Raw genomic sequence first — 26,987 nt, 5'->3', positions numbered from 1 at the left:
ATCTAGGATGGTTTAAGATTTCAAGAAACATGTTGTTCAAGTCAAGTGTTAAAGTCATGCAAGTCTGTTCAAGAAACAAGTAAAGAAGTGTTGTTCATTAAAGCTCGACAGATGTCTCAACAGAAACCTATCTATTGAGATTTAATGTTAAAGCTTGACAGCATCTCGACAAAAGCTGTATCTGTCGAGAATTACGAAATCAGAATTTCTAGATCTGATTACACGCATATCCAAGTGTATTTGTGTAGGGTTTCTTTTCTCATAACCCTAAACATATATAAGGATTATTTAAAGGGTTGTCTTAGGGTCTGTTTGGATAGAACTTATTGCTGAAAACTGAAAACTGAAAACTGAAAACACTGTAGCAAAATAATTTTAAAATGTGTGAATAGTACCGCGAGACCTATTTTTAATGAAAAAGTGGCTGAAAAGTAAAATTTGTGGGTCCATGAACAGTGCACGAATGCACTGTTCATGGAAGACTTGGTCAAAAACTGTGGCTGGGAAGAAAAAAAAAAAAAGGCTGAAAACGCAAAATGGCAAACGCAAAACGTAGACGCCGAATCCAAACACATTCTTAGTGTTGCAAAAGGTTTTGATGAATCCCTACATGCATATTGTGACCAGAGACAGAAATTGCCCTAATTCATCATTCTCTCTATCAAAGCTATTGCATCTTTGCGCCAAGAGTTTTGTAACCAATGAACTTCTTAATCTTCATGTTGATGAACTGAAGAACTTTGCAACCAACATCTTCCTCAAGTTGGTGTGTTAATTACGTACTGAGATCCGTACATCATTGGTTTGTCATGCACTGGGATTCGTGCATTGAAATGAGAGATTGTTGCTACATTGCAAGTCCAAATGGGTATTGGGGTAAGGGTCAACTGGAGGTTGGTATTAGGTACTAGGATTCCTTTTACTTGTAACTGCTTGTTTTGATAATAGTAGATTCTTTGGAGTGGTGATCTTAAATTCACCAGGTGGGGTTTTGCCTCAGTGGATTTCCCTATTCGTAAACAAATCGCCTATGTCAAATTTATTTTCCGTTGCATTTAACTTAGTTGGTGATTTGTTTATGCTATCACGCTTTTTGAATGTAATTGAATCTAATTAATTCACTTGACTAATGAATTGGTTAATTTACCAAATGAGTCAATACATTTTTGGCCTATCAAATTATATAAGAGATATATCACCATCATATGTATGTGTGTGTGCACACACATCATCCAATCCAAAATCTTCTAGTAATATGGTAAAAAAGTAATAGCTAAGTGGTTAAATTTACATTTTCCTATATAACTTCAGTTTTTAGAACAATTAATAACGTATTATGATATTATAGTAGATGACCAAAGTTTGGACCTCTTTTTTGTAGACTTAAGATTTTAAGATAACTAGTAATTTATCAAAAGATAATACTATTTCGAAGTTAACATTATTGCAACTCTAAACAATTTTCTTTATGTAGCGCATACCCATAGATGCAGTTTCAACTTGTGTGAAAAAGCCCTCGTTCCTTGGCTGAGGGGAAAACTGAAACGCCAGCATTGAGTAAAAGGAATGGTCCAATCTTAGGAGAGACGAATATATGTGGACCTTTAAATGCCATTTTTCTTCTTGAGAAGTTAATTTTGGAAAGAACCTCAAAAGTTTATTGGTTCACGCTGCAAGGCTTTCTGCACAAGCTCAGTCTGTTCCTTAACGTGAACTGAATAGAAACCGGTGGCTGAGGCAGCAGATGGAGCACGGCCAACGTATTTAATATCATCTATAGTTCCTCTCCCCAGTGCTCTCACGGTAGTGTAGAGGCGGGGTGAAATGTAATAGAAAGCACCCATGTTCATTGGCTCTTCCTGGCACCAAACAATCTCGGCATCTAACAGAATCCCAGAAGAATTAGTAAGCCTCATAATGTCAACAGAACTTAAAGTACTCAATTGATGAAAAACAGCAGAATGACTCGGCCACTAGAATGTGACATATTCAACCATGCACTCTTTAGGTATGCACCCATTGAAATTTACCTATATTCTAGTATGTTCATACTCCATGGTTGTTTCTCCGGTCTAAAAGATTTGCAAGGGCCCTAGATGACCATCTATGCCTATATAATACTATTTAAGTTAAATACATTTAAACACCTTAATGTAGTGATGGTTTGAAATCAAACCACACACTTGCAAAAAACAATTCTATTTATACCATAAACCTCATAGGTATGCCATTAATGGAAAATAATTAAGCAAAACGATATCTTGGGGCTTAGATAGAGTGAAGTAATATATGATAGGGCGTCATTTTCTTTATGTTTTTTTTTTTTTTTTGTTAACAGTGTCACCATAAATTAGAGTATGGTTTGAATTGAAATTTCTTCGAAAGTGTAGGATTTAATTTGAAACTTCTAAAAGGATGAACTCTCCATTCCTAAACTATGGGTTTAAAATATAATTTTCCTTACTATTTATATATGGGGAGACAGCATAATTTTCCTAAACTATTGATGGGACATTCCTTATTAAAAAAACCTAATTGATTGTTTTTCTTGTTGTAAATTCAAACTACATACTTGGATATTCCTTCAGCTCCCACTGGATGAGGTCATATGGGAAGGGGCACAGCTATTCCACCCTAAATATTGCAACATCCTTAGCATCAGCTTTTTTGCTTTCCTCATCAAGCTCATAATAAACCTGCAACAAACAAATTTGCGTTTCTCCTAAACAGAGAAAAGAGGAAATTGAACTGATGGAAAAACCAAAACATCTGAAATCAATAAACTCCCAGGTAATATATATATATATATATATATATATATATATATATATATATATAAGAAACCCAAACCCTATGCTTGCATGGAGGGAGGAGAGGAGAGTAGAAGCTAGGTGACCAAAAATGTACTAATTTTTAGTTCCAGCCACCTACTTCACTACTTTCCCACCATCTCCTTTCGTTCCAAACATGCACTAACGTAGTTTTACTATAAGAAGCTAAATGTTTGTTTGCATTTATTAGAAAAATGAATAAAACCAAACATGCACTAAAGTAGTTTAACTATAAGAAGCTAAATATTTGTTTGCATTTATTAGAAAAATGAATAAAAAAAGGAAAACGTCAAAAAACCTATGATCAGATGGAGGGAGGGGGGAAAGGAAAGAAGAGGAGGAGAGAGCAGCAGGTGGCCAAAATATCCTAAATTTTTAGTTTGGGCCATCAAATCCAAAAACCAATAAATAAATGAAATGCAGCAATCAAACTGTTTGTCCTTTCCAGAGCAAAGAACTAGTCGTCGAATACCCTCTAAAAGATCAGAGTGGTTGTTCTGGTCCTTTATGAGACGCTTAAATCTGGTGCCCTGTTTGTCAAAACCTGCATGGCCTTGGACATCATCAAACTCGGACAAATTTGATTTGCAGTCCTTGTGACGAAGCACGTTTTTAGGAGCCATCACAATTAGAGGCTTACGGAATTCCCTGTGTATCTGGGTGATGAAACAGAAAATCATAAGAAACTTTTTATTAAAAAAAAAAACTAGAAAGTAATTCACATTCCAATTAGTTGCACTCACTTGACGCCGCAAGACATGGAAGTAATTAACAGGAGTTGTGACATTCACAACCTGCCAATTGCATTCCTGAATTTGCTTTCTAAGAGTTGAATCCATCTCAGGAATAACATAAGGATTGTCATCACTCATCTGCCATAAAATTTAAAAATATATATATAAGCACAAGAACATGCTAGAGAAATATTATGAAGAAAAATTCTTTATAAAGACATGACAGGAAAGCACTCAATATACATAAATAACGCAATGAACTCTTTGGGCAGAGTACCTAAAGAAAACGCTCTAACCGTGCACTAGAATGTTCTGGGCCCTGCGCATCATATCCATGAGGAAGCAGCACAACAAGTCCAGTTTTACGAAGCCACTTAGACTCCCCACTGCTCAAAAACTGATCATATATTACTTGGGCCCCATTAGCAAAATCGCCAAACTGAGCTTCCCAGATTACCAATGAATTTGGATTTTCCACGGAGTAACCTAATTCAAATCCAAAAACACCAAACTCCGAAAGAGAACTGCACACAAAAACATATATTGCTTATGTAGGAGACATTAAAAGCACCAATTAAGCAAAATTACTGCGTATCAAGAGCCATTTAGGAGTTCAGCAGTCTTTAATGTCTGGGCTGATAGTTAGCTGTCTCATACGGAAGTTTGGGAAACAAGTAGACACTGTCTCATTAACAATATCCATGTACAATCCATATGAAAAAACTTTCCTCAAAACCAGTCTGAAGGAAAGTCCCTTTGACCCACTATGTGGTAATTTAACTAACCATCCAAGTGTACTTTTAATTGGCATGTAACTGGTCTAAATCACTTAAGAAGTTATGTGATTAAAATACACTTGAATGATCGTCTGATCACCATGTAAAGGACTGAATCATATTTGAGGAAAACTTAGTCCTAATCTATATCAACATTTAAGTGCACATGAAAATATATACACGATTAAATTGTTCAAAGGACCCTATCTAAGGAATAATATGATCTAATTTTATAACATTCTTTCTGACAAACAAGATAGTAGAATGTAGATGAAATGAATAAAAATCATCCCTCAGATTATTTATCAAACAACTGCATACATTTTTATAAGTACTGACTGAAACAGCACAACATTATATAATTATTACAAGGACTTCTTAAGGCTAAAGTTGCAAATTCCAAAATACAATGAAACATGAGGGTTGACACACAAAATATATAAATAAGAGGGGGGAAAAAGACTCCTCACTTACAATTAAGTATATAACAAATCAATAGGCACAATAACAAGCAAGATCGACAATATAGAGCCTCACACTTCAAATTGATCAACACTAAAGTGGACAATAACGCATAACTTGAATATAATTTTGAGGTTGTTTTTTATTACGGTAAGGGAAAACAAATTGCTTCTGCACTGTGATGCAAAAATCCAACAGCATCACTACCACCATCAATATATGGACATGCATTCTGACATAAGGCACTCACATTCTGGAATGGCCATAAAATAGGGCTGTCATGGTTTTAGAAGAAAGTATCAGACATTATGAATCGATTACATGAACAGCTAATCAGATTCTTCTTCTCAGCAGCAAAAGGAGTAAGAAGCATAACACATAAAGCTCATACACAGCAGAACTTGCGCTGAACACAATTGTGAAACAAAAATAAAAATTTTGTTAAAAACAGAGGCTAATATTGCTTTAAGTTAATTACACAAGAAGAAAGTTACCACAGATTACCTGTTGCTAACAGTAAACATCTCCTCATTTTGGTTCATGATAACATGGTCCAGAGGGCAATACTTCCCCCTGTTTCCTGATCGTGAACTACTGAATGGCGATGACTAAATGTACCTCTTTCAACATCCTGACCGCTCAATCGAACATGGTTACCTTCTACTAGCAAGGTAGCAAAAGCAAGTGCTTCCCCAACTGCCCAGTCTATGCCTTCACCTGTTTCAATCATTTGTGCACGTTGCTCATAAACCTTCTTTACTGTTCTGTGAGGCTTGAAATTATCTGGAAAACGTGTGATTGCTTTGCCAACATTCTTCAGAATTTCTGGTTTTACCCTGTATATCAGCGAAGCAATTTTATTATTTTCATATACACACATACATACATCTCATATACACACATGCAGACATCACTAAGTACATATATATTTACATTTATAGTCAGAATCATAGTAGAAGTGAAAATTAACAACTCAACTCAACTTAATTAAGCCTTGATCCCAATTATATTGGGGTTCACTACCAATCCTCAACTAATTAGAATCAGCCACGTGTATTCTTTTCTCCATTCGCTATCATATCTCAAACCATATTTTATGCCTCTCTAATTATTATATCCTTCTTCACTACTTAAAAATATGTTATTTCAGGCCACCCTCTAGCTCTTTCCACTCCCTCAACTTAATCAAAAATTAAAACACAAACATACCCAGTGTTTAGGATACGTGAAAGCTGTTCAGGTGATTTGAACCCAGACCAATGAGACGAAAGCCAGTCCCTTCTTTGCTGAACATAATCTTTGCTAGCCAAGAATTCTTCATTGAGGATTGTATTGACCTTATTGGGTATCTTATAAATGTCTTCCTTCATCACCTTTCCGGATTCTAGAAGTTTGTTTTGGTATATCTCAAGAGCTGATGGATGATTCCGGATAACCTGTAGCACTCAATCAAGTTAGGAATCATGTTAAGCTAAATCTCTCTTTCTTTCTCTCTAGTCTCTAATGTGGAAAGGTTCAAGCAAAATGAAGTATGAAGTTTACTATATATACACAGTCCTATTTTTTTCTTTTTTCTTTTTATCTTTTTCTCATGGATAAAAATCAATCATAATACTTCCACCTTTATAACTTGTTTGGGAGAGGGGAATTAAAATGGGGGAATTAAAACCTTTTTGCTATTTCTTTTTGTCATAAGTCTTTTTTTAATCCCTCCAAAATTTGGAGGAAATGATGGAAAGAAATATGTTTTACAATATTTTTTGTTAAAGAAATGACATAGCGATGATGATAATAATAATGATGATAATCATAATAAGAATAATGTCATAAAAGTATTATTTTTTCCACTCAAATCCCAAATATTGTTACTTTACATTTCTTTTCAAACATTTAAACAAAAAGGAGGCAAATATGTAATTCTCTTTTCTTTCTTTTTTCCTATTCTATCAATGGCAGCTCCGTGAAACTTTTTTCAAGGGATTATTAAGGAATTTAAATTAAATAAAATTTTATAAAAAGATAATTTGAATATATCGAGTTATCGACCAAATAAAAACACGTAAATATATAAACTTTTACAATTTCCTTCAAAAACTTTTCATATTTTAAAATCGTTACATGATAATTCATTACCAGTTTTCATTATCTATTGTCAATGTGAATTGGTGTTACAATTTTATTTTGCAATTGTCATATCTATTTGCCATAGTTTTTATAAAAATATTGTAAGCTAAATGATTAAATTCAACTCAACTGCGTTGTATTAATTATTGACCTATACAACTACACTCAACCATACATAAACAATGTAAGTGCACAATTGCACCTGGTCCCAAGAACAGTTACGGGCTCAGGCCCAATGAGCCTTAAACAATATGAATTTGTAGAGTGTGGGCTTGAAACCCAGGTTAGAAGTGTTTGAGGATTAAATGACAAGCCAAAGATTGCAAACACTTGAAAACAACAAGGGATATTGTAAATCAGCCTGCTCGGACGTAAGCCGAGAACTGTTCTTATATTATCTCTTTCTCTTTTTTTTCCTTTAGATTACAAAGAAGGGATCTTTATTTCTGTTCTAAGTTGCTCCTTAAATACTCCTCTTTTTGATACTTTGTACACGTGTTGCCCCAACTCCCCCTTAACCTAGATATTTCTTTTCTCAGTGCCTTTGAATAGTAACCAGAAGTTTCCCTTCCACTGTTCAGGTGTCACTTCCCCATTAATGCGGCCAGGGTGGTAGGTGCAGGGTCTTTAATGTGGAGGTAGCAGCCTTTATCTTTGGTATTTCCTTAACATCGGTGCTTCTAGGACATTCAAGGGTTTCCCCCCTTTAACCATCGGTCTTGACCATGTCATTCCCTAACCTTTATCATAAAGTCCAGGGTTCTCCGGTGTCCGTCCGTAGAGAAATTCACCATCGGCTGGATCCTCGGATCCTCGGCGTATGGGCCGACCCGTAGTACTAACAAGTTCTAAACCCAAGAGCAGGTCGGCCTTCCCTAGCATGGCCCAAAGGCCCACGTCTCCATCAGGGTCTTTTTACTCCCCACAAACAATATTCTAAGTAGCTACTTAAACAATCAAATGCTTAAACGATCACTAACTTTTTTTTTTTCTAGAATCACTAACTTTATAACAAAAATTTCTTATAACGTGATAATAATACACACAAATTTAACAAACCCTTTTTATTTTCTAATTATTAAATTATATAAAATTATAAAGTTATATTATATTTATACTATGCATGCACACATTCATGATGAGAGAGAGAGAGAGAGAGAGAGAGAGAGATCTTTGTGCTTTGTGTTGTTATTTGGTTTTGGGATTAACTAATATGTGTTGTTATATGGTTTTGGAATTTGCTAATATTTGTTAACGTTTGATTTTAGGCTGAACTAATTTGAGATTAGGGTGTGCGAGATTTAATTCAGAGTGTGCAAAAATATTTTTATAGGTAAATTTAACTAGTAAAGTATATTTTTTGTGTATGTGTGTGTGCGGGCATATATATATATATATATATATATATATATATATATATATATATATATATATATATATATATATATATATATGTAATTTTTTTCTTTTCAGGTAAGAGGGTTCAAACGTGCTTATAGTGCCGCCCCTGTAATAGTGTATTATATCCATTTCATATCATTGTTTATAAATTTCTTAAGTATTAAGAATCTTGACACTCCCCGTAGTAAAGCTACAATCTTTTCCTCATACCATGCTAACTTTGCTAAGCACTGCGACTTAACGCTAACCAAGGTGAGGAGTGAGGACTCAGTGCACCAAGAAAGCATGTCCATATGCAATGTGGGGGATTGGTTGAATTTGCCTAAATGTAACTGAGGATGAATCAGATTGAGTTTAATTATTGATGCAAGACATTACTTTTGCTTTTTATTTTCAAACTTTACCCGTAAGAGTTTGAGTACCTCAAGATTTTATAAGATCTATAAAGCTTCATTTCTGGAATCTAATGTTGAGTTTGCCGATTATATATTAGTGGCACTAATTAAAGCATCGGAAAAGGCCAAGCCATCCTCTGCAACCTTTTTTTAACTAGTGGTAGTAATAGTTTTGTTTAACTGTCTTTGTTGAATGAAAATGTCATCCATCTCATAATTAAAGCAATGTCTTCACGGTGTGTTCACATTTGTTGCATTTTTTTTTCTTTCCTTTTTGATATAGCTATATAGTGGGGTGGGGGGAGGAGGAGGAGGTGGACATCATAAAAAAAAAAAATGTTAATTACCACTAAACGATCAATTGAATCATGCTTGTGGGTGCAATGGGGTGTGTTGAGAGTCGCCAACCAATATCTATATGCTCAAAGGTTTTTTTTTTTTTCCCTCCAAATTCCTATTTGTGTAATACCTATGAAGCACGGGTGCGTTTTCAGATTCGGGTGCGGGTACGGGTGCAGGTGCGGGACTCGGCTATTTAAAAAAAAATAGGGTGCGGGTGCGGGTGCGGCGGGGTGCGGCGATTAAAAAATTATTAAAAATGTTTTATATATTACTAAACATTTTTTATATATAATAATAATAATAATAATAATAATAATAATAATAATAGAACAATAAATAGATAGTAATAAGTACACAAAAGTTTTTGATACTTATTATTGACAAAAGTATTAAAATAGATAAGACTTCTCATAAATAAATTTTTAAAAAAAAGTAATTTAATGGCTCATGAATTTGATATATATAACAGATATTAAAATAAATTTAGTTTCTTAAATAAAAAGAAAGGAAAAAAAAAAAAAAAGAAGGGAGAGATGTAGCTGTCACGTGTCTGGTCACTAGTCAGAGAGGCACAACAAACAAAAAAGACAAAAAGAGAGCCTTTAAGTTGGTGTTATCAAAACAAAGAAACGGAGCTCTTCCCAAAAAAAAAAAAAAAAAAAAAAGAAACAGAACAGAAAGGGAAACAGAACAGAAGACGAAGCGAAGAAGACGGAGAAGCGAAGAAGAAGGAGGCTGATTTCCTTTTTCCGGCCAAAACACACCGATATTCGGCCAGCACGATCCGGTTTTGCCCGGTTCGGCGCGAATCGGCGCGCGTCAGAGCCGAATCGGCGCCGTGTCGGCGCGTATCGCACCAAAAAAACTATTTTTTTAAAGGCGGACGCGGCACGGATGCGCATGCAGCGGTGTCGCCTGTGCGTCCCCGCGTCGCGCCGCGTCCGACACGGGTGCGGCGGCCCAAACGCCGCACCCGTGCTTCCTAGTGTAATACACTCTTTTTTATAAATTAAAAAGAAAATGTTTCAATGACTCCCTAATTCTAGATAAGATTCAAAAATAAGTTTAATCAAAAACTTGAAAAAATTATGAATGCTAATTGTGGTTCCACTCAACTTATTAAAATTTAAAATTTTGAAAATTCTCTCTATTTCTTTTAATTTTTTTTTCAACACATATTATGACCTACATTTAAAAAAAAACATTATAACCTACATTTTATATATATACCATTTATGTTTTTTTAGACAAATTATTGAAAAAAATATATTTAATTTTTTTATAAAAAATTTACAAATATTTTTTTAGTTGCACTTGGTGCACTTCCTTTAAGTTGAAACCACGTCTAAAACTGGTATAAAAGCAAAAGTATTAAATGAAATATCTTTATAGAGTGAAACTTTTTCTTCATGGAAGAAACCAATTCCAACTATATATTAGCATAAATGTACAATATATATCCGCTCTTTTCAAGCGGTCCCATTTGTAGATTTAATACTTGTCACATTGATGGTCATAAATTCTTGATTTGAAGTCATTATCCTCTCATCCATAGCAGCCACATTTTGGGCTGTTGGTATTATCTTTTCATTGTCTGACTTCAATCCTAGTTGATCCTTACTTTTGCCCCATAAAACCAAATATAAGCCAACAAATATGATAATTGCTCCAATAACCCTGAAAATAGTTCAATTATCTGAGTAAGACAAATATAGTATTTATTATTCCAAATCTTTTACGAAAATTTTCTTTAAGAAAATGAATCAAAATTATTTACAATAATTAAATAGTATGTTAACTAATGAGTGTTCCAAATGACACAATATTTTGAATGGACATTTCCAAGCACAATGTCAGCCAGTCATGTTAATAGTTGTAAAAAAAAATGTTGTGTCGCTGGATTTAGTAGGCCTAGTAGGATATACATACCTTCCTAAGTACATAATCTCAGACAGAATTAAGGAGCCTAAAATTGCGACTAGAATTGTGCTTAGGGGATTAAAAGCAGTCACAAAAACAGGTCCCTTTTGCTTCATTATCAAGCCTTGAATGTAAATGGTAAACCCTGAACATACTACACCCTGCATAAAATTTCAATTGTGAGTATTAATACAAGTCCTAGACATAGCTAGCCTCACAAGATTGTAAGAAGCAATGCAAAGAGAAAAGACATCAAAAGAAAATGTAACTAAAGTTAGATTTTCTCACAGCGTATACAGCAGCTAAGAGCTTAGAATCAAAGTGTATTGACCAGGCCGTGGGGTTATTCCATTCCATTGCAACGGCTAGTATGGAACTTTCCAGTGTGCCCATCAAACATATCAAAACTGTAAGGGAAAGTCCTGCTGGGTATGATTTCAACGTAATTGCCTACAAAGCAACAATTATATTTCATCACTAATTAAAGCTAACAAAAACGTTTTGAAATGTTAAATGTCTTGTCGCTTATTTGGCACTTTCTAGTATTTTCAACATAAACATCCATGGTTCAAATCCACTTTTTCCCATTTTTGTAACTATCAAACTATTATTATTCTAAAAAAAATTTGGAATGTCTTGTGCAAGAAGAAGTTGATTGTAATGTTTAAAATGGGATTTATGTATCATACTCTAATAATCATAATAGTTTTGGTGATTATAAAACAAATGGACAAGGATTTCTTCCAAAATTATGTGGCGGTTCATAAAACCATTTAAATGTATTAAATCACATAACTCATTAAATATTTCAAATGACCAAAAGTGCATGTGAATTGTCTTTTAAAGACGATTCATTTATCATACTCTGATAATCATAATAATTTTGATGATTATAAAATAATAATAATAATAATAATGGACATAGTTTTACTCCAAATTTATGTGACAATTGATGACATCATTCACATGTATTACACCACGACTCATTAAATAAGTCATCTAACTTTTCTTTTCTTTTTATACAAGGTAAAATTTTTACTCCAGTTTAATCTAAATGTATATGTGGTCATGTAGATAAAACTCCATCCTGGAGACTTGAATTCTGGTCCTTGCCCCTTATACCCCACAAGCATTTATACTTGTGGAATGACCACGGTACTAAGGGTGCGCGGCGGTAAAGAAGTCATCTAATTAAAAGTTCACGTGAATTGTCTTTTTATTCACCGTGTAGTGTGTTAAAGAAATGTTCGTTAGATCCGGTTTGGGGGTAAACTCTATCATAATAGGAAAAAAAATCAAAATAATTTTAGCCGCAACAATAATTAATGATGTTGATTATTGTTATGTACGTTTTAGATTTTGACAATGAATTTGGTTAGAAATGCGTCAAGAGCTTGCTGAAGAATTTCAGTCAACGAAAGCAAGATTGCTCGAGTGAAACATTAAAGTAGGCAGAAATTTCACACAACACTCACTTGAGTCTTGACCCTCTCTTGAGTAAGATTGTAAAAACATGTTTTCAAGTTCTATTAGAAATCTATTTTCTGCCTAACCTTAACCTACCTATATAAAATCTCTTAAGCACGATATTTGAAGGAGAGAGAACAGCCACACAAATCTGAAAATCTTTCTCCTTGAGCCCAAGGAAAAAAAAAAAAAAACCTTTTAGTACTTTCTTCTTAAATGGAAAACCCGTTGTGTGATTTATTCACGTTGAGCTTAAATAGTTTTTTTGAAACCACAGAGTTTTCTCTTCTGTAGTGAATCCTTGTTGCTGGCTGTCGAAGTTCCAGGTTGCAGAGTGTGTAGAAGAATTTTTAAGGTTCCGGAACCACTGCAGTGGAAAGGAGAGTGAGACGTCTGTTTCTTTTAGTGGATTTTCTGCGGGGTCGGATTCCCCAAAGTGATTTTTGCTTTGAAAAGTTTGTGTGTTGTTTGTTCACTACTTCCATTATTATTGCTTTAGATTTGGTATGTTATAACTGTTAGAGATATATTAGCCCATTAGCATAAGTCCAAGCTTAATTTTACTTTGTGTGCAAATTAAGTTTCCTACTTGTACTAGAAGTCTATTAGTTTAGGGTTTAGTCTACTATATATACACATGTTATTGTTTATTGTAACACAGGATTTGTTATACACTCTAATATATTATTGATGTAGCCCTTTAGGGTTTCCTCCATGGATGTAGGCTGTTAGGCTGAACCACGTAATCCTCTTGTGTTATTGTGTTCTATACTTTATATTTTCGCTTCCGCAACCATAATAGCATATTCAACATGGTGTATCAATGCTAATATTTAACAATAACTATAATTAAATTATATACTGTGTTGGAAGATTTGTTTGGAATACAAATTATTTGTTCAATTAATCCAATGCGCAAGCTTTTGGGGTTTTAAATTATTTTTTTTCGATGACCATTAGCCTGACCCACTTGTTTGTGCGTGTGATCATTTTAAACTGAAATTGAAAATTAAATTAATGCCGATTAGACTCTTACTTGAAGAATAATGAAAGCAGACCAGCAGACACACCCTGCTAGCATCATGAGAGCACCCTTGATGACATCTTGCTTATTTGCTGAACTAGTAGATTCTTGATGGCCATTTCCACGAGTCCATGGCAAATTCAACATAGGTCCATTAACCAGAGTCATAAACATAGCTCCCCCAACGGTGACTATAGTCCCCAATACCTTTGCCAGGCCACGCAGTCTCCTAAGATATACTTTCTCAAGACTACAAAAGCATTCATAAATTTGAAGCAACCCAAATTTTTGTACCTTATATATGTATGTATGCATGCAATGCAAGAACGTCAATGGGGACTAAAAAGAGTTACCCTAAAATCCAAGCCATTGCAAATGAAAAGGCAGGAAGAACATTGCAAATGGCAGTTGCGAAAGTTGCTGTAGTCATTTTCATCCCAGTGTAGAACAAGTTCTGGTCTATTACAGGCCTGAGTAGCAGAAAATGAAAGCATAAGTGAGAAGAGTAATAGTAAAGTGTTTGTTTGAAGGTTATTTGCTTAGCGGTCCAGATTCTTACTCCAATAAGCCGATCAATGCAATCTTTACAAAGACAGAGAAGGTCAACTTTGGTCTTATTTTCCTGTTAAGAGTAATAAATTAATGTGATTAGCTTTTTCATCTCGTTCAACATGTAATGCTGAAGAAAAGAGTTGAAACAAATGTAAACAATAAGAAGAGAGGAAATGGAGACCTATCCAAGACAATGGCAAAAGGAAAAATGACAACAGTGGCAATGGCATGTCGGTAGACTACGTACACATGTTGGCTCATTCCCTTGTTTAGAGCAAACTTACTAACTATGGCCATCCCTGCATAGCCTAATTGCAATAGAAATACTGCCAAATATGGCTTCAGCTTGTTATACAATTGACTTATGGACTCCATAGACATGTTAGGCTAAATTTATCTTTCTTTCTCTCTAATGCAAATAGTTACGAGCAAAATGAAGTTTCTCTTTCTTTCTCTCTAATGCAAAAAAGGTCACGAGCAAAATGAAGAATGGAAGTTCACTTTAAATACAGTTTTATTTTTTTCTTCTTATTCATTTTCTCACGGATACAAATCAATCTTAACACGTCTTCCTTTCTTTAGAGCATCCACATCAGTATGTGCAAAAAAAATTTCATTTTGTACGTCTAAAACCTACTTTTTCTATTTTACACACTTATTTTTACAAAATACTCACATCAGTGTCTATTATACATATTTATTTAAATAAAATATTTATTTCTTTAATACTGTGAACAGTAACCGTGAGAATGAGGTGAGAAAGGAAATGAGAAAAAGAGAGTGAGGAGAGAGGAAAAAAGAATTAAAAAATTATTTACACGGTGAACAGTAACAGTGTATATATGCACAGTTACTGTCCATTTACAAGATCATTGTGTATATTTAGACATTTTTACAAAGACTGATGTGGGTGGTTTTGGGTTAAAATGTGCAAAATTAAGCACTTTTTGTATTTTAAAAGACTATTCACAAGCTAGTGTGATTACTTATACTGACTTATTTGGAAGACGGAATAGGACGAGCGAAATGTAAGGAAAAGAATTTTTTAAAGAATATTCTTTTCATTCCCTCGTTTGGGAGTTTAATAAGAGGATAATGTTAGAACCAAGCACTTACTCGTTACATCAAAAGCTATGGCTAATAGCGAGAGTGTAATTTTATTCCCTTAAAGTGTGGTAGCCCAGCACCAACAGGCTGACTGAGACTCGACACAACCTAGCTTCTATCTCTAACACAATACTGGACTAAGCCCACTAAACCTCCGCCCAACAGATAAAGTCTATTTTCTATGTCTTAATGAATTTTTACCGAAATCCTCATAGTAAATCTTTTTTTTTTTCCTTAAATGCATATATCACTATCAACCTATATATATATATATATAAAAGCAGAGACCTCATGTGGAAGAGTATGAGGTTCTGCCAAGTGGCACATTCGTTGAGTTTCTTTCATTTAGGCTTCCACTTCATCAAAGTTGACATTTATGTAAAAAATTTAATTCATTGAATGTGTTAATGAAGTGAATACACATTAATTATCTATAAGTATGCACTAATTATATATATATAAGAATTTTATATGGTTTTTCTAAAAAATATATATGAGAAAGAAAAAATATCATGTGAGAGACCATGCGATTCTTTCATGTGGCGTTTTGTAAGAGTAATTTTTCATTTATCTTTACACCTTAACTTCTTTACATATTTGGATTATAATAAAATTCTATTAATAGGATATCACTATTTTCACTGCGTATTTAACTTATTACTATCATACTTCAATAACATAAATGTAACATCATAAATTTTAGATGACATTTCCATAATACAACTAAACATTTACATTTTTCTCAAAAAAAATTATAAAAAAAAAAAAAAAAAAAACTAAACATTTACATTAAATTACAAATTTTTTATGCTAACTCCAAGCCAATGTAGAAACAAAAATTATGATTAAAAGTTTCAGCAAAAAAAATAAATGATTAAACAAACAATCAACTTATTACAGCACGTTTTTTTTTTTTTTTTTTGAGAAGATATTACACCACATAATAATTAATTTCTAATTTATGTAACTTTTTCTCTATAGTTTAAACTCTTCATCCTCTTAATTTTGTATTACATCACTAATTTAACAAAAATCTCTTCATGTTATTGCAACATTACTTCATGTTATTTTTACATAACAACTTAAAGTACTATCCTCGCATCGCGCGGGACCAAGGCTAGTTTTTATTAAAGTAATGGTGTATTAATAATGCTGTTATAAAATAATTCTTTTTTATTAAATTTCTTGACAAAGTTGGTTTACGCTCTGTTCATTTCTTTTCAAAAATCCACTCAAGATAAAAGTAGAGATAATTCATTTATGTTCATTTGATTAAACTCGATTCTATCTCTCTCAGTTCATTCTTTACAATATCCTAACCATACTGTGAGAGTATAGTTACTCCACTAAGTAAAGCAGCAAACTTTTCCCCATATATAGAATGGTAGTCAGTATCATTGCTGAAGGACAGAGGGAGTGGGGGACTCAGTGCACCAAGAAAACGTGTCCACCATGTCGGGGATTGGCTTCGGTTTCCTTTGCGTGAACATAATTGATGATGAATCAGATTGAGTTTAATTGAGGATGAATCAGATTGAGTTTAATTGAGGATAGGAAATTTTGGATTTGTATTTTTAACTATTTTTACTTCTTCCAATTAGAATTTATCAGGCTATTCTAAGATAGAAGCTTCATTCCTGGCCTCAAATGTAAAGTTTGCGGATCAATTGATGATCGATAATAGTTTTGTTTAACTGTTTGTTGAATGAAAATGCAATTCATCTCATACACAAATTAAGCACTGCCTCCATGATAATGGTGTGGTTCGCATTTGTTGCGTTTTTTCTGAAAACACAATTATGATGAACTTTTATTATATAGTAACTACCTCAATATATTATACAACTTATATTCTATATATATAATACAGCGTCGTATAGCAGTATGAGATTTTATCATGTGACGTATTCCTAAAAAATGGAATTGAATTTCACATAATCAACATCCCATAAATGCATATGGAACACTAGGGCAAAAGAGAGCCTCAAGATGAGAGAACAAGTGAATATAGGATGGCAACAAGGCGAGATGGGGTCAAGTCAAGGGTGCCATATGATCTATCCCCTTTTTCAAGGAAGGAAAACCCCTTAGACCAAAGGTGTATAAGACTGGAGTCAAGGCAAGGTAGAAAGTATATTGTTCTCCCTAATGAGGTGGTTTCGACATTAGTGAGATAAAGATGAAAGAGAAAAAGGACATATAGTCGTAAGACTACTAAAAGGGATATTTGGGAATAATAATAGAATATATACAAAAAATAAATAAATTATAAATTAAATATGGATAAAAAAATATTAAATCATATACATAAATAATGTGAATATATATTAAATAAAGCAAATATATACATGAGTCGGAGCGAACAGACCTCATCTTCATTTCAACACCTCTTCATGACATGGAAACTCTCAAACTCATGCAGGGCAAAGAAAGATAGAACAAGTCGTGTAAGATAGAAAACCCTTTCCATCCCTAATTAAATGGCTATGGTTTCTTCAATGTGGTTGGCTATGTGTGTGCCTCTTTTTTTTTTATGTCTATCCCTTGCTATTCTAAAACTTTTAGGGAGAGGATGTTTTAAGGTTATTAGGCTGCCCAAATAGATGCCCCTTTTGAGCTTGCCCAAAGCATTTGCCAACACCTTTCATACACAACCTATCAATTAAGCATCTATCTATCTTTCTTTCTTTTTATCCTTAACACAACAATATCATGTGTATATTTCAAACTAGAAGTCTATATTATGTGTATATTTCAAAACAAATATCTTCAATCTCAACAAATCTAACACTCTCCAAAGCTAATCATTATAAGCAAGGCTTATTTACAAACACAAACAAATATATTCTTCTCTCATAACCATAGTAGGATCAAGCCTTAAGATCTCATATCAGTAATAAATCTAGTAATAGAAAGTTAGAAACCATGTCTCTTGCCTGTTGTTAAGAGGAAAAGGCAAACTGTTTGGACTACGGAATCTTTTTCAGTTCTGTGCTTCTACCACAAGTTTTCTTATCAATCCATATATCATGCCGCACTAAGTTTAATCATTTTTTCAAAAGAAGCACTAAATTTAATATGATCCTTATTTGAGCACTAATTCTCTCTCCCCTTGGTTTTATTTGCAACCATATGTTTACTTGTTTTTGCAAGGACCAATCTATTGGGCATTGAAAGCAAGACGCAATTAAGATAGTTAAGTTAGGTGATTTGAAATTCTTGTAGGTTAGAATCTCATGTGACTGAGTACCTCTTATATAAACGTAGATCCACAAGTATGACTCACACATACGTGGGAAAATCACTAACTATATACATCCATTCGTCTTTTAAATTTTCTAGATTTGTAGTTTTTGTGACAACATATCTACAATATAACTTAGTAATTATATAAGAGATATATCACCATCATATATATATATATATATATATATATATATATATATATATATATTGTGTGTGCACACGCATCATCTAATCCAAAATTTTCTAGTAATATAATAATAAAGTAATAGCTACGAGCTTAAATTTACATTTTCCTATATAACAACTTAAGTTTTTAGAACAACTGATAACGTATTATGGTATTATAGTAAATGACCAAAGTTTGGACCTCTTTTTTGAAGACTTAAGATTTTAGGATAACTTGTAATTTATCAAAAGATGATACGATTACGAAGTTAACATTATTGCAACTTTAAACAATTTTCTTTATGTAGCGTATACCCATAGATGCAGTTTCAACTTGTGTGAAAAAAACCCTCGTCCCTTGGCTGAGGGGAAAACTGAAACGCCAGCATTGAGTAAAATGAATGGTCCAATCTTAGGAGACTAATTTATATGGACCTTTAAATGCCATTTTTCTTCTTGAGAAGTAATTTTTGGATAGAACTTCAAAAGTTTATTGGTTCACGCTGCAAGGCTTTCTGCACAAGCTCAGTCTGTTCCTTAACGTGAACTGAATAGAAACCGGTGGCTGAGGCAGCAGATGGAGCACGGCCAACGTATTTGATATCATCTATAGTTCCTCTCCCCAGTGCTCTCACGGTAGTGTAGAGGCGGGGTGAAATGTAATAGAAAGCACCCATGTTCATTGGCTCTTCCTGGCACCAAACAATCTCGGCATCTAACAGAATCCAAGAAGAATTAGTGAGCCTCATAAGTCATAATGTCAACAGAACTTAAATTACTCAATTGATGAAAAACAACAGAATGACTCGGCCACTAGAATGTGACATATTCAACCATGCACTCTTTAGGTATGCGCCCATTGAAATTTACCTATATTCTAGTATGTTCATACTCCATGGTTGTTTCTCTGGTCTAAAAGATTTGCGAGGGTCCTGGGTGACCATCTATGCCTATATAATACTATTTAAGTTAAATACATTTAAACACCTTATTGTAGGGATGGTTTGAAATCAAACCACACACTTCCAAAAAACATTTCCAATCATACCATAAACCTCTTAGGTATGCCACTAATGGAAAACAATTAAGCAAAACGACATCTTGGGGCTTAGATAGAGTGAAGTAATATATGATAGGGTGTCATTTTGTTTAAGTATTTTTTTGTTAACAGTGTCACCATAAATTAGTGAACGGTTTGAATTGATGTCTTTGAAAGCGTAGGATTTAATTTGAAACTTCTAAAGGATGAACTCTCCATCGTTAACTATGGGGTTTAAAATATAATTTTGGGGAGACAGCATAATTTTCCTAATCTATTGATGGGATATTCCTTATTAAAACCTAATAGATTGTTTTTCTTCTTGTATATTCAAACTACATACTTGGATATCGCTTCAGCTCCCGCTGGATGAGGTCATATGGGAAGGGGCACAGCTGTTCCACCCTACATATTGCAACATCCTTAGCATCAGCCTTTTTCCGTTCCTCATCAAGCTCATAATAAACCTGCAAGAAACAAATTTGCATTTAAGTTAGCTCCTAACCAGAGAAAGAGAGGAAATTGAACTGATGGAAAAACCAAAACATCTGAAATCAATAAACTCCCAGATAATATTTATAAAAGAAACCCAAACCCTATGTTTGCATGGAGGGAGGAGAGGAGAGAAGAAGGCAACCAAAAATGTACTAATAGTTCCAGCCACCTACTTCACTACCCTCCCACCATCTCCTTTCGTTCCAAACATGCACTAAAGCAGTTTGACTATAAGAAGCTAAATATTTGTTTGCATTTATTAGAAAAATGAATAAAACCAAACATGCACTAAAGTAGTTTAACTATAAGAAGCTAAATATCTGTTTGCATATGTCAGAAAAATGAATAAAAAAAGGAAAACGCCAAAAAACCTATGATCAGATGGAGGGAGGGGGAAAAGGAAAGAAGAGGAGAGGAGAGCAGCAGGTGGCCAAAATATCCTAAGTTTTTAGTTTGGGCCATCTTCCGCTCTACTCTCCTCTCCTCTCCCTCCATCCCTCCCAAATCCAAAAACCAATAAACAAATGAAATGCAGCAATCAGAAGCACAACCTTTCCGGAGCAAAGAATCAGTCGTCGAATACCCTCCTCAAGATCAGAGTGGTTGTTCTGGTCCTTTATGAGACGCTTAAATCTGGTGCCTTGTTTGTCAAAACCTGCGTGGCCTTGGACATCATCAAACTCGGACAAATTTGATTTGCAGTCCTTGTGACGAAGCAAGTTTTTAGGAGCCATCACAATTAGAGGCTTACGGAATTCCCTGTGTATCTGGGTTATGAAACAGAAAATCATAAGAAACTTATATTAAAAAATAAATTTTAAATTTTAAAAATTAAAAAAAAAAAAAAAAAAAAAAAAAACTAGAAAGTAATTCATATTCCAATTAGTTGCACTCACTTGACGCCGCAAGACATGGAAGTAATTAGCAGGAGTTGTGACATTCACAACCTGCCAATTGCATTCCTGAATTTGCTTTCTAAGAGTTGAATCCATCTCAGGAATAACATAAGGATTGTCATCACTCATCTGCCATAAAATTTAAAAATATATATATAAGCACAAGAACATGCTAGAGAATGTTGACAAAAAAATTATGAAGAAAAATTCTTTATAAAGAGACATAACAGGAAAGCACTCAATATACATAAATAATGCAATGAACTCTTTGGGCAGAGTACCTGAAGAAAACGCTCTAACCGTGCACTAGAATGTTCAGGGCCCTGCCCATCATATCCATGAGGAAGCAGCACAACAAGTCCAGTTTGACGAAGCCACTTAGACTCCCCACTGCTCAAAAACTGATCATATATAACTTGGGCCCCATTAGCAAAATCGCCAAACTGAGCTTCCCAGATTACCAATGAATTTGGATTTTCCATGGAGTAACCTAATTCAAATCCAAGAACACCAAACTCCGAAAGAGAACTGCACAAAAAAACATATATTGCTCATGTAGGAGACATTAAAAGCAACAATTAAGCAAAATTACTGTGTATCAAGAGCTATCCAGGAGTTCAGCAGTCTTTAATGTTTGGGCTGATAGTTAACTGTCTAGTATGGAAGTTTGGGAAACAAGTAGACACTGTCTCATTAACAATATCCATGTACAATCCATATGAAAGAATTTTCCTCAAAACCAGTTTGAAGGAAAGTCCATTTGACCCAGTATGTGGTAATTTAACTAACCATCCAAGTGTACTTTTAATTGGCATGTAACTGGTCTAAATCACTTAAGAAGTTATGTGATTAAAATACACGTGAATGATCGTCTGATCACCATGTAAAGGACTGAATCATATTTGAGGAAAACCTAGTCTTAACCTATATCAACATTTAAGTGCACATGAAAAAATACACATGATTAAATTGTTCAAAGGACCCTATCTAAGGAATGATATAATCTAATTTTATAACATTCTTTCTGACAAACAAGATAGTAGAATGTAGATGAAATGAATATAAATCATCCCTCAGATTATTTATCAAACAACTGCATACATTTTTAAAAGTACTGACTGAAACAGCACAACATTATATAATTATTACAAGGACTTTTTAAAGTTTATAAAACCACAAAAATTAAAGTTGCAAATTCCTAAATACATTGAAGCATGAGGGTTGACACAGAAAATATATAAATAAGAGGGGGGAAAAGGACTACTCACTTACAATTAAGTATATAACAAATCAATAGGCACAATAACAGGCAAGAACGACAATATAGAGCCTTACACTTCAAATTGATCAACACTAAAGTAGACAATAACACAAAACTCTAATATAATTTTGAGGTTATTTTTTATTACAGTAAGGGAAACAAATTGCTACTGCACTGTGATGCAAAAATCCAACTGCATCCCTACCACCATCAAAATATGGACATGCATTCTGACATAAGGCACTCACATTCTGGAATGACCATAAAATAGGGCTGTCATGGCTTTAGAAGAAAGTATCAGACATTATAAATCGATTACATGAACAGCTAATCAGCTTTTTCTTCTCAGCAGCAAAAGGAGTTAGAAGCATAACACATAAAGCTCATACACAGCAGAACTTGTGGCGAACACAATTGCGAAACAAAAATAAGAATTTTGTTAAAAACAGAGGCTATATTGTTTTAACTTAATTACACAAGAAGAAAGTTACCACAGATTACCTGTTGCTAACAGTAAACATCTCCTCATTTTGGTTCATGATAACATGGTCCAGAGGGCAATACTTCTCCCCTGTTTCCTGATCGTGAACTACTGAATGGCGATGACTAAATGTACCTCTTTCAACATCCTGACCGCTCAATCGAACATGGTTACCTTCTACTAGCAAGGTAGCAAAAGCAAGTGCTTCCCCAACTGCCCAGTCTATGCCTTCACCTGTTTCAATCATTTGTGCACGTTGCTCATAAACCTTCTTCACTGCTCTGTGAGGCTTGAAATTATCTGGAAAACGTGTTATTGCTTTGCCAACATTCTTCAGAATTTCTGGTTTTACCCTGTATATCAGCGAAGCAATTTTATTATTTTCATATAAACACATATACATCTCATATACACACATACATACATCACTAAGTACATATATAAATACATTTATAGGCAGAATCATAGTAGAAGTGAAAATTGACAATTCAACTCAACTTAATTAAGCCTTGATCCCAATCATATTGGGGTTCACTACCAATCCTCAACTAATTAGAATCAGCCATGTGTATTCTTTTCTCCATTCTATCATATCTCAAACCATATTTTATGCCTCTCTAATTATTATATCCTTCTTTACTACTTAAAAATATGTTTTTTCAGGCCACCCTCTAGCTCTTTCCACTCCCTCAACTTGATCAAAAATTAAAACACAAACATACCCAGTATTTAGGATACGTGAAAGCTGTTCAGGTGATTTGAACCCAGACCAATGAGACGAAAGCCAGTCCCTTCTTTGCGGAACATAATCTTTGCTAGCCAAGAATTCTTCATTGAGGATTGTATTGACCTTATTGTGTATCTTATCAATGTCTTCCTTCATCACCTGCCCGGATTCTAGAAGTTTGTTTTGGTATATCTCAAGAGCTGATGGATGATTCCGGATAACCTGTAGCACTCAATCAAGTTAGAAATCAAAGCAATTTGGTTGACTAAACTCAAAAGCAGCAGTGAGTAATCTGTGTGAACCATAAGCAGTGAGAACAAGTGAGGATCATCTTGGAGGGGAAAAAATATCAAAAATTCAGTAAGAATGTAACTCAAATCGAACAAGAGCAAAAAACTTTGGAAAAACTGTAAAGAAAGGGCTAACCTTGTACATTTTGGGCTGTGTGAAGGACGGCTCATCAATCTCATTGTGCCCAAAACGACGATAACACACTAAATCAACCACAACATCTGAATGGAAAGTCTGACGCCACTCAGCTGCAAGCTCACAAACATGAACAACTGCCTCCATATCATCAGCATTTACATGGAAAATTGGGGCATCCAAGGCTTTGGCAACATCAGTGCAATACTGTGAAGATCTCCCCGCCCTTGGATCAGTTGTGAACGCAACTTGGTTGTTCACCACTATGTGTATAGTGCCACCAGTAGTGTAGTTTGGGAGAGCACTAAGATGTAGAGTCTCATATACTACACCTTGTCCAGCAAAGCTACCATCTCCATGAATCAAAACACCCATATTCTTGGTCCTGTCCTCGTCATTTGAGTAATATTGCTTTGCTCTAGTTTTTCCAACAACAACTGGGTCCACAGCTTCCAAGTGGCTTGGGTTTGCAACCAAAGACAAATGTATTCTCTTTCCACCTCTAGTTGGTCGATCATAAGAAGTTCCTAGGTGATACTTAACATCACCAGTTCCTGTATAAAGCCCGATTTCATCCACAGGCTTTGTACCACCACTAAACTCACTAAATATCTGACGCAGTGGCTTCCTAACCACATTACCCAATACATTCAATCTTCCTCTGTGAGGCATTCCAATAACTATGCTCTCTACGCCAAGGTCAGCTGCCCTATCAAACATCTCCTTCATGCCTGGAATCAGAGTCTCCCCACCTTCAAGTCCAAACCTCTTTGCTGTTGTCCACTTAGTAGCCAAGAAATTCTCAAACTGTGTACTCCATATAAGCCTATCAAGCATTACCTCACGGCGCTGCCTGTTGTATTGCATTGGTGTGGGGGTTTCAATCTTCTCTCTTAACCAATTGCACTTATCATGATTTGCAATGTGCATGTACTCAAACCCAATGCTCCCACAGTAAGCCTGCTCAAGTCGGGTCAATATGGATCTAAGGGTCTGTACAGGTCGGTTCTCAGACAGAAACCCAGACTCCGTCCACACACCCAAAAAGAATTCTCTATCAAGATCAGCTTCTGTGAACCCATAAAGAGCAGGGTCCAATTCTGCTGGGATTTCTCGTTCTTCCAAACCCAAAGGATCCAACTTGGCTTTCATGTGACCATTAACCTGGTAAGCCCTCACAAGCAACAGCAACCTCATACTCTCTTGAATTGTTTGGCCTGAGATTCCAGGGGAAGTGGCAGCATGCCCCACAAAATTCCTAAAGAAATTGTCCCACGACTCATCAACACTACTTGGGTCAGCTTCCCAAGCCCTTTGAAGCTCCTCTAAGTAAACACTGCTTGTCCCATCTAGGAAGCTGTCAGTTAGCCTAGATAAGGGCACAGGACGAGGAACAGGTGCTGCCTGCGCCTTTGATCTAAATACAGTGGTGTGAAAGTATCGATTCTGTGAGGGAAGGATCCGTGTTCTTGTTGCATATGACCCACCTTGAGATAGTGTTCTCTTAATAGCAAGTGTTGCTAAACCAGACCCAGCTCTAAACCAACCCATCTCTATCAGTCCAAACTATCACAGAAACAGCAGTGACTAAGTTTCTCAAAGCTCAATGATGAACATCTAAATGTCTTTGGCAGATACAAACCCTATTTAACCCCAAAAAAAAAATAAGAGGTAAATAAATGACACAGAGTTTCTCATATTATCAACTTCATATATACGCAATAAATGAAGATCAAAATTACATCTCTCAAAAACATTCCAATAAAATGACCATAATCATAAGCACCCATTGAATTTCAACTCTTGCATTCAAAATATGTCATATACATATATAATCAACTTTTCATTTAACATGATAATAGCCAGTAATCAAAACCACCAAAAAGTATGGCATTGAGATAACATAAATTATATATTAATTCAAAAATAACCAATTAATATAAAAACATGTATCACTAAGTAGCAGAGATACGAACACGATACAACACAGGACACATCAACCCAACAATCCTTGAAAATTTAGTACACAACACGGCGGAAATAGTAGGATACACCAAGTAACATCTAAAATGAATTTAAAAGGCAATAATAGGTAGCAAAGAAGTGCAATGACAGCCACAAAATGATGCTTTTAGAGTCCATGTTTCAGTAACAACATAACCCACAAATGATTCAACTCAAAAAAAGTTAAACAAAACAATGCAAACTACTAATAAGTAATAATCTTAACAATAACTTCCTACATCACAACAATTAATATATAATTTTTAAATATATATATTACCAAAACCTATATCGTGTCCGTGTCCGTGTCCCGGTGCTGGTCGGACACTCCACGGACACGCAGGCAGCCGTGTCCCACCCAGCTTCTTAGATACAATAAATTCCAAATTTTCGGTTTAATTTTCTAGCACATGAAAATTTAGCGTTGCGATATATTACATACACGTAAAAAAAGCAAAATTCGAAAGAAAAGAGTTTCTCAGTAGATCAGTAACAGATAGTTCAGAAAGTTTCAACGGAATTGAGAAGCTAAAGACAGAGTTAGAGAGTGTTTGGGAAGAAAGAAAATGCGTACCCGAAAATGCGAGAGATAGAGAGAAAAAGTTAGAAACTGTGAACGCTGAAGACTCAAATCTGAGGCCAATGTGAAGGCTCTTTTTATGCTTTTCTTCCCATATATTCTCTCCAACGGTCCAACCTAGTAATATTACATTCCTTTTTTATTGGTTATGTCTTTCTTTTTTTTCAATTTTTGGAACCTTTCTTTTCTTCATTGGTGGGCTACTCTTTATTCAATAAATATATAAATTGTTTTTTATTGGAAGACAAAGCAAAAATAATCATAATTTAATTTAAGTTAAGTTAAAGTTTGAATATTAGTGTTTCTAGAAATGGGTGATGGAATGGAACTATAAATTTTTAACTTAAACATGGAATAAAAATTATTCAAATAAAATTATTTATTTTGTTATTAAATTGATAGTTAATTAAATTAATTATCATTTCAATTTTTTTTGTAAATATTTTAAGTACAAGTTACATTTCTTTTTCTATTTTGACATAATGGTGTTTTTTATTCAAGATTAATATTCAATTTTTTTTGTATAAAAATA

At 34.4% G+C, this 26,987-nt stretch overlaps 2 protein-coding genes and 1 pseudogene across 2 annotated transcripts; all 3 read right to left on the bottom strand.

Moving 5' to 3' along the window:
- Positions 1 to 3,034: 3,034 nt before the first annotated feature.
- Positions 3,035 to 8,621, bottom strand: LOC142640093 (2-oxoglutarate dehydrogenase, mitochondrial-like; annotated as a pseudogene).
- Positions 8,622 to 10,411: 1,790 nt separating this feature from the next.
- Positions 10,412 to 14,503, bottom strand: LOC142641625 (WAT1-related protein At2g39510-like). Its single transcript, XM_075816093.1, has 7 exons — positions 14,210 to 14,503; positions 14,036 to 14,098; positions 13,830 to 13,946; positions 13,489 to 13,726; positions 11,274 to 11,435; positions 10,995 to 11,146; positions 10,412 to 10,742 (listed from the first exon to the last, which is right to left on the bottom strand). The coding sequence occupies exons 1-7, from the start codon at positions 14,407 to 14,409 to the stop codon at positions 10,535 to 10,537; spliced, it is 1,140 nt and encodes a 379-aa protein (XP_075672208.1). The 5' UTR covers positions 14,410 to 14,503; the 3' UTR covers positions 10,412 to 10,534.
- Positions 14,504 to 18,787: 4,284 nt separating this feature from the next.
- LOC142640416 (uncharacterized) lies at positions 18,788 to 26,590 on the bottom strand. The gene is made up of 9 exons (XM_075814496.1): positions 26,450 to 26,590; positions 23,872 to 25,514; positions 23,441 to 23,667; positions 22,739 to 23,071; positions 21,258 to 21,504; positions 20,977 to 21,105; positions 20,632 to 20,847; positions 19,929 to 20,052; positions 18,788 to 19,261 (listed from the first exon to the last, which is right to left on the bottom strand). Exons 2-9 carry the CDS (start codon positions 25,420 to 25,422, stop codon positions 19,029 to 19,031), a joined length of 3,060 nt encoding a protein of 1,019 aa, XP_075670611.1. The 5' UTR covers positions 25,423 to 25,514; positions 26,450 to 26,590; the 3' UTR covers positions 18,788 to 19,028.
- Positions 26,591 to 26,987: the final 397 nt, after the last annotated feature.

Source organism: Castanea sativa, chromosome 6, assembly GCF_040712315.1.
Source record: "Castanea sativa cultivar Marrone di Chiusa Pesio chromosome 6, ASM4071231v1".
Taxonomy (NCBI): Eukaryota; Viridiplantae; Streptophyta; class Magnoliopsida; order Fagales; family Fagaceae; genus Castanea; species Castanea sativa.
The sequence above is the reverse complement of the archived record's forward strand: the minus strand, read 5'-3'. Positions and strand labels throughout refer to the sequence as shown.

Coding starts and splice junctions, on each gene's coding strand:
- LOC142641625 (XM_075816093.1), bottom strand. CDS start 14,409: ATGTCTATGGAGTCCATAAGTCAATTGTATAACAAGCTGAAGCCATAT. Junction 11,436..13,488: donor CTGCTTTCATTATTCTTCAA/GTAAGAGTCTAA, acceptor GTTGCTTTGTAG/GCAATTACGTTGAAATCATA. Junction 10,743..10,994: donor GAGATTATGTACTTAGGAAG/GTATGTATATCC, acceptor AACTATTTTCAG/GGTTATTGGAGCAATTATCA.
- LOC142640416 (XM_075814496.1), bottom strand. CDS start 25,422: ATGGGTTGGTTTAGAGCTGGGTCTGGTTTAGCAACACTTGCTATTAAG. Junction 20,053..20,631: donor TGATTCTTTGCTCCGGAAAG/GTTGTGCTTCTG, acceptor TGTTTCTTGCAG/GTTTATTATGAGCTTGATGA. Junction 19,262..19,928: donor GGAGCTGAAGCGATATCCAA/GTATGTAGTTTG, acceptor GGATTCTGTTAG/ATGCCGAGATTGTTTGGTGC.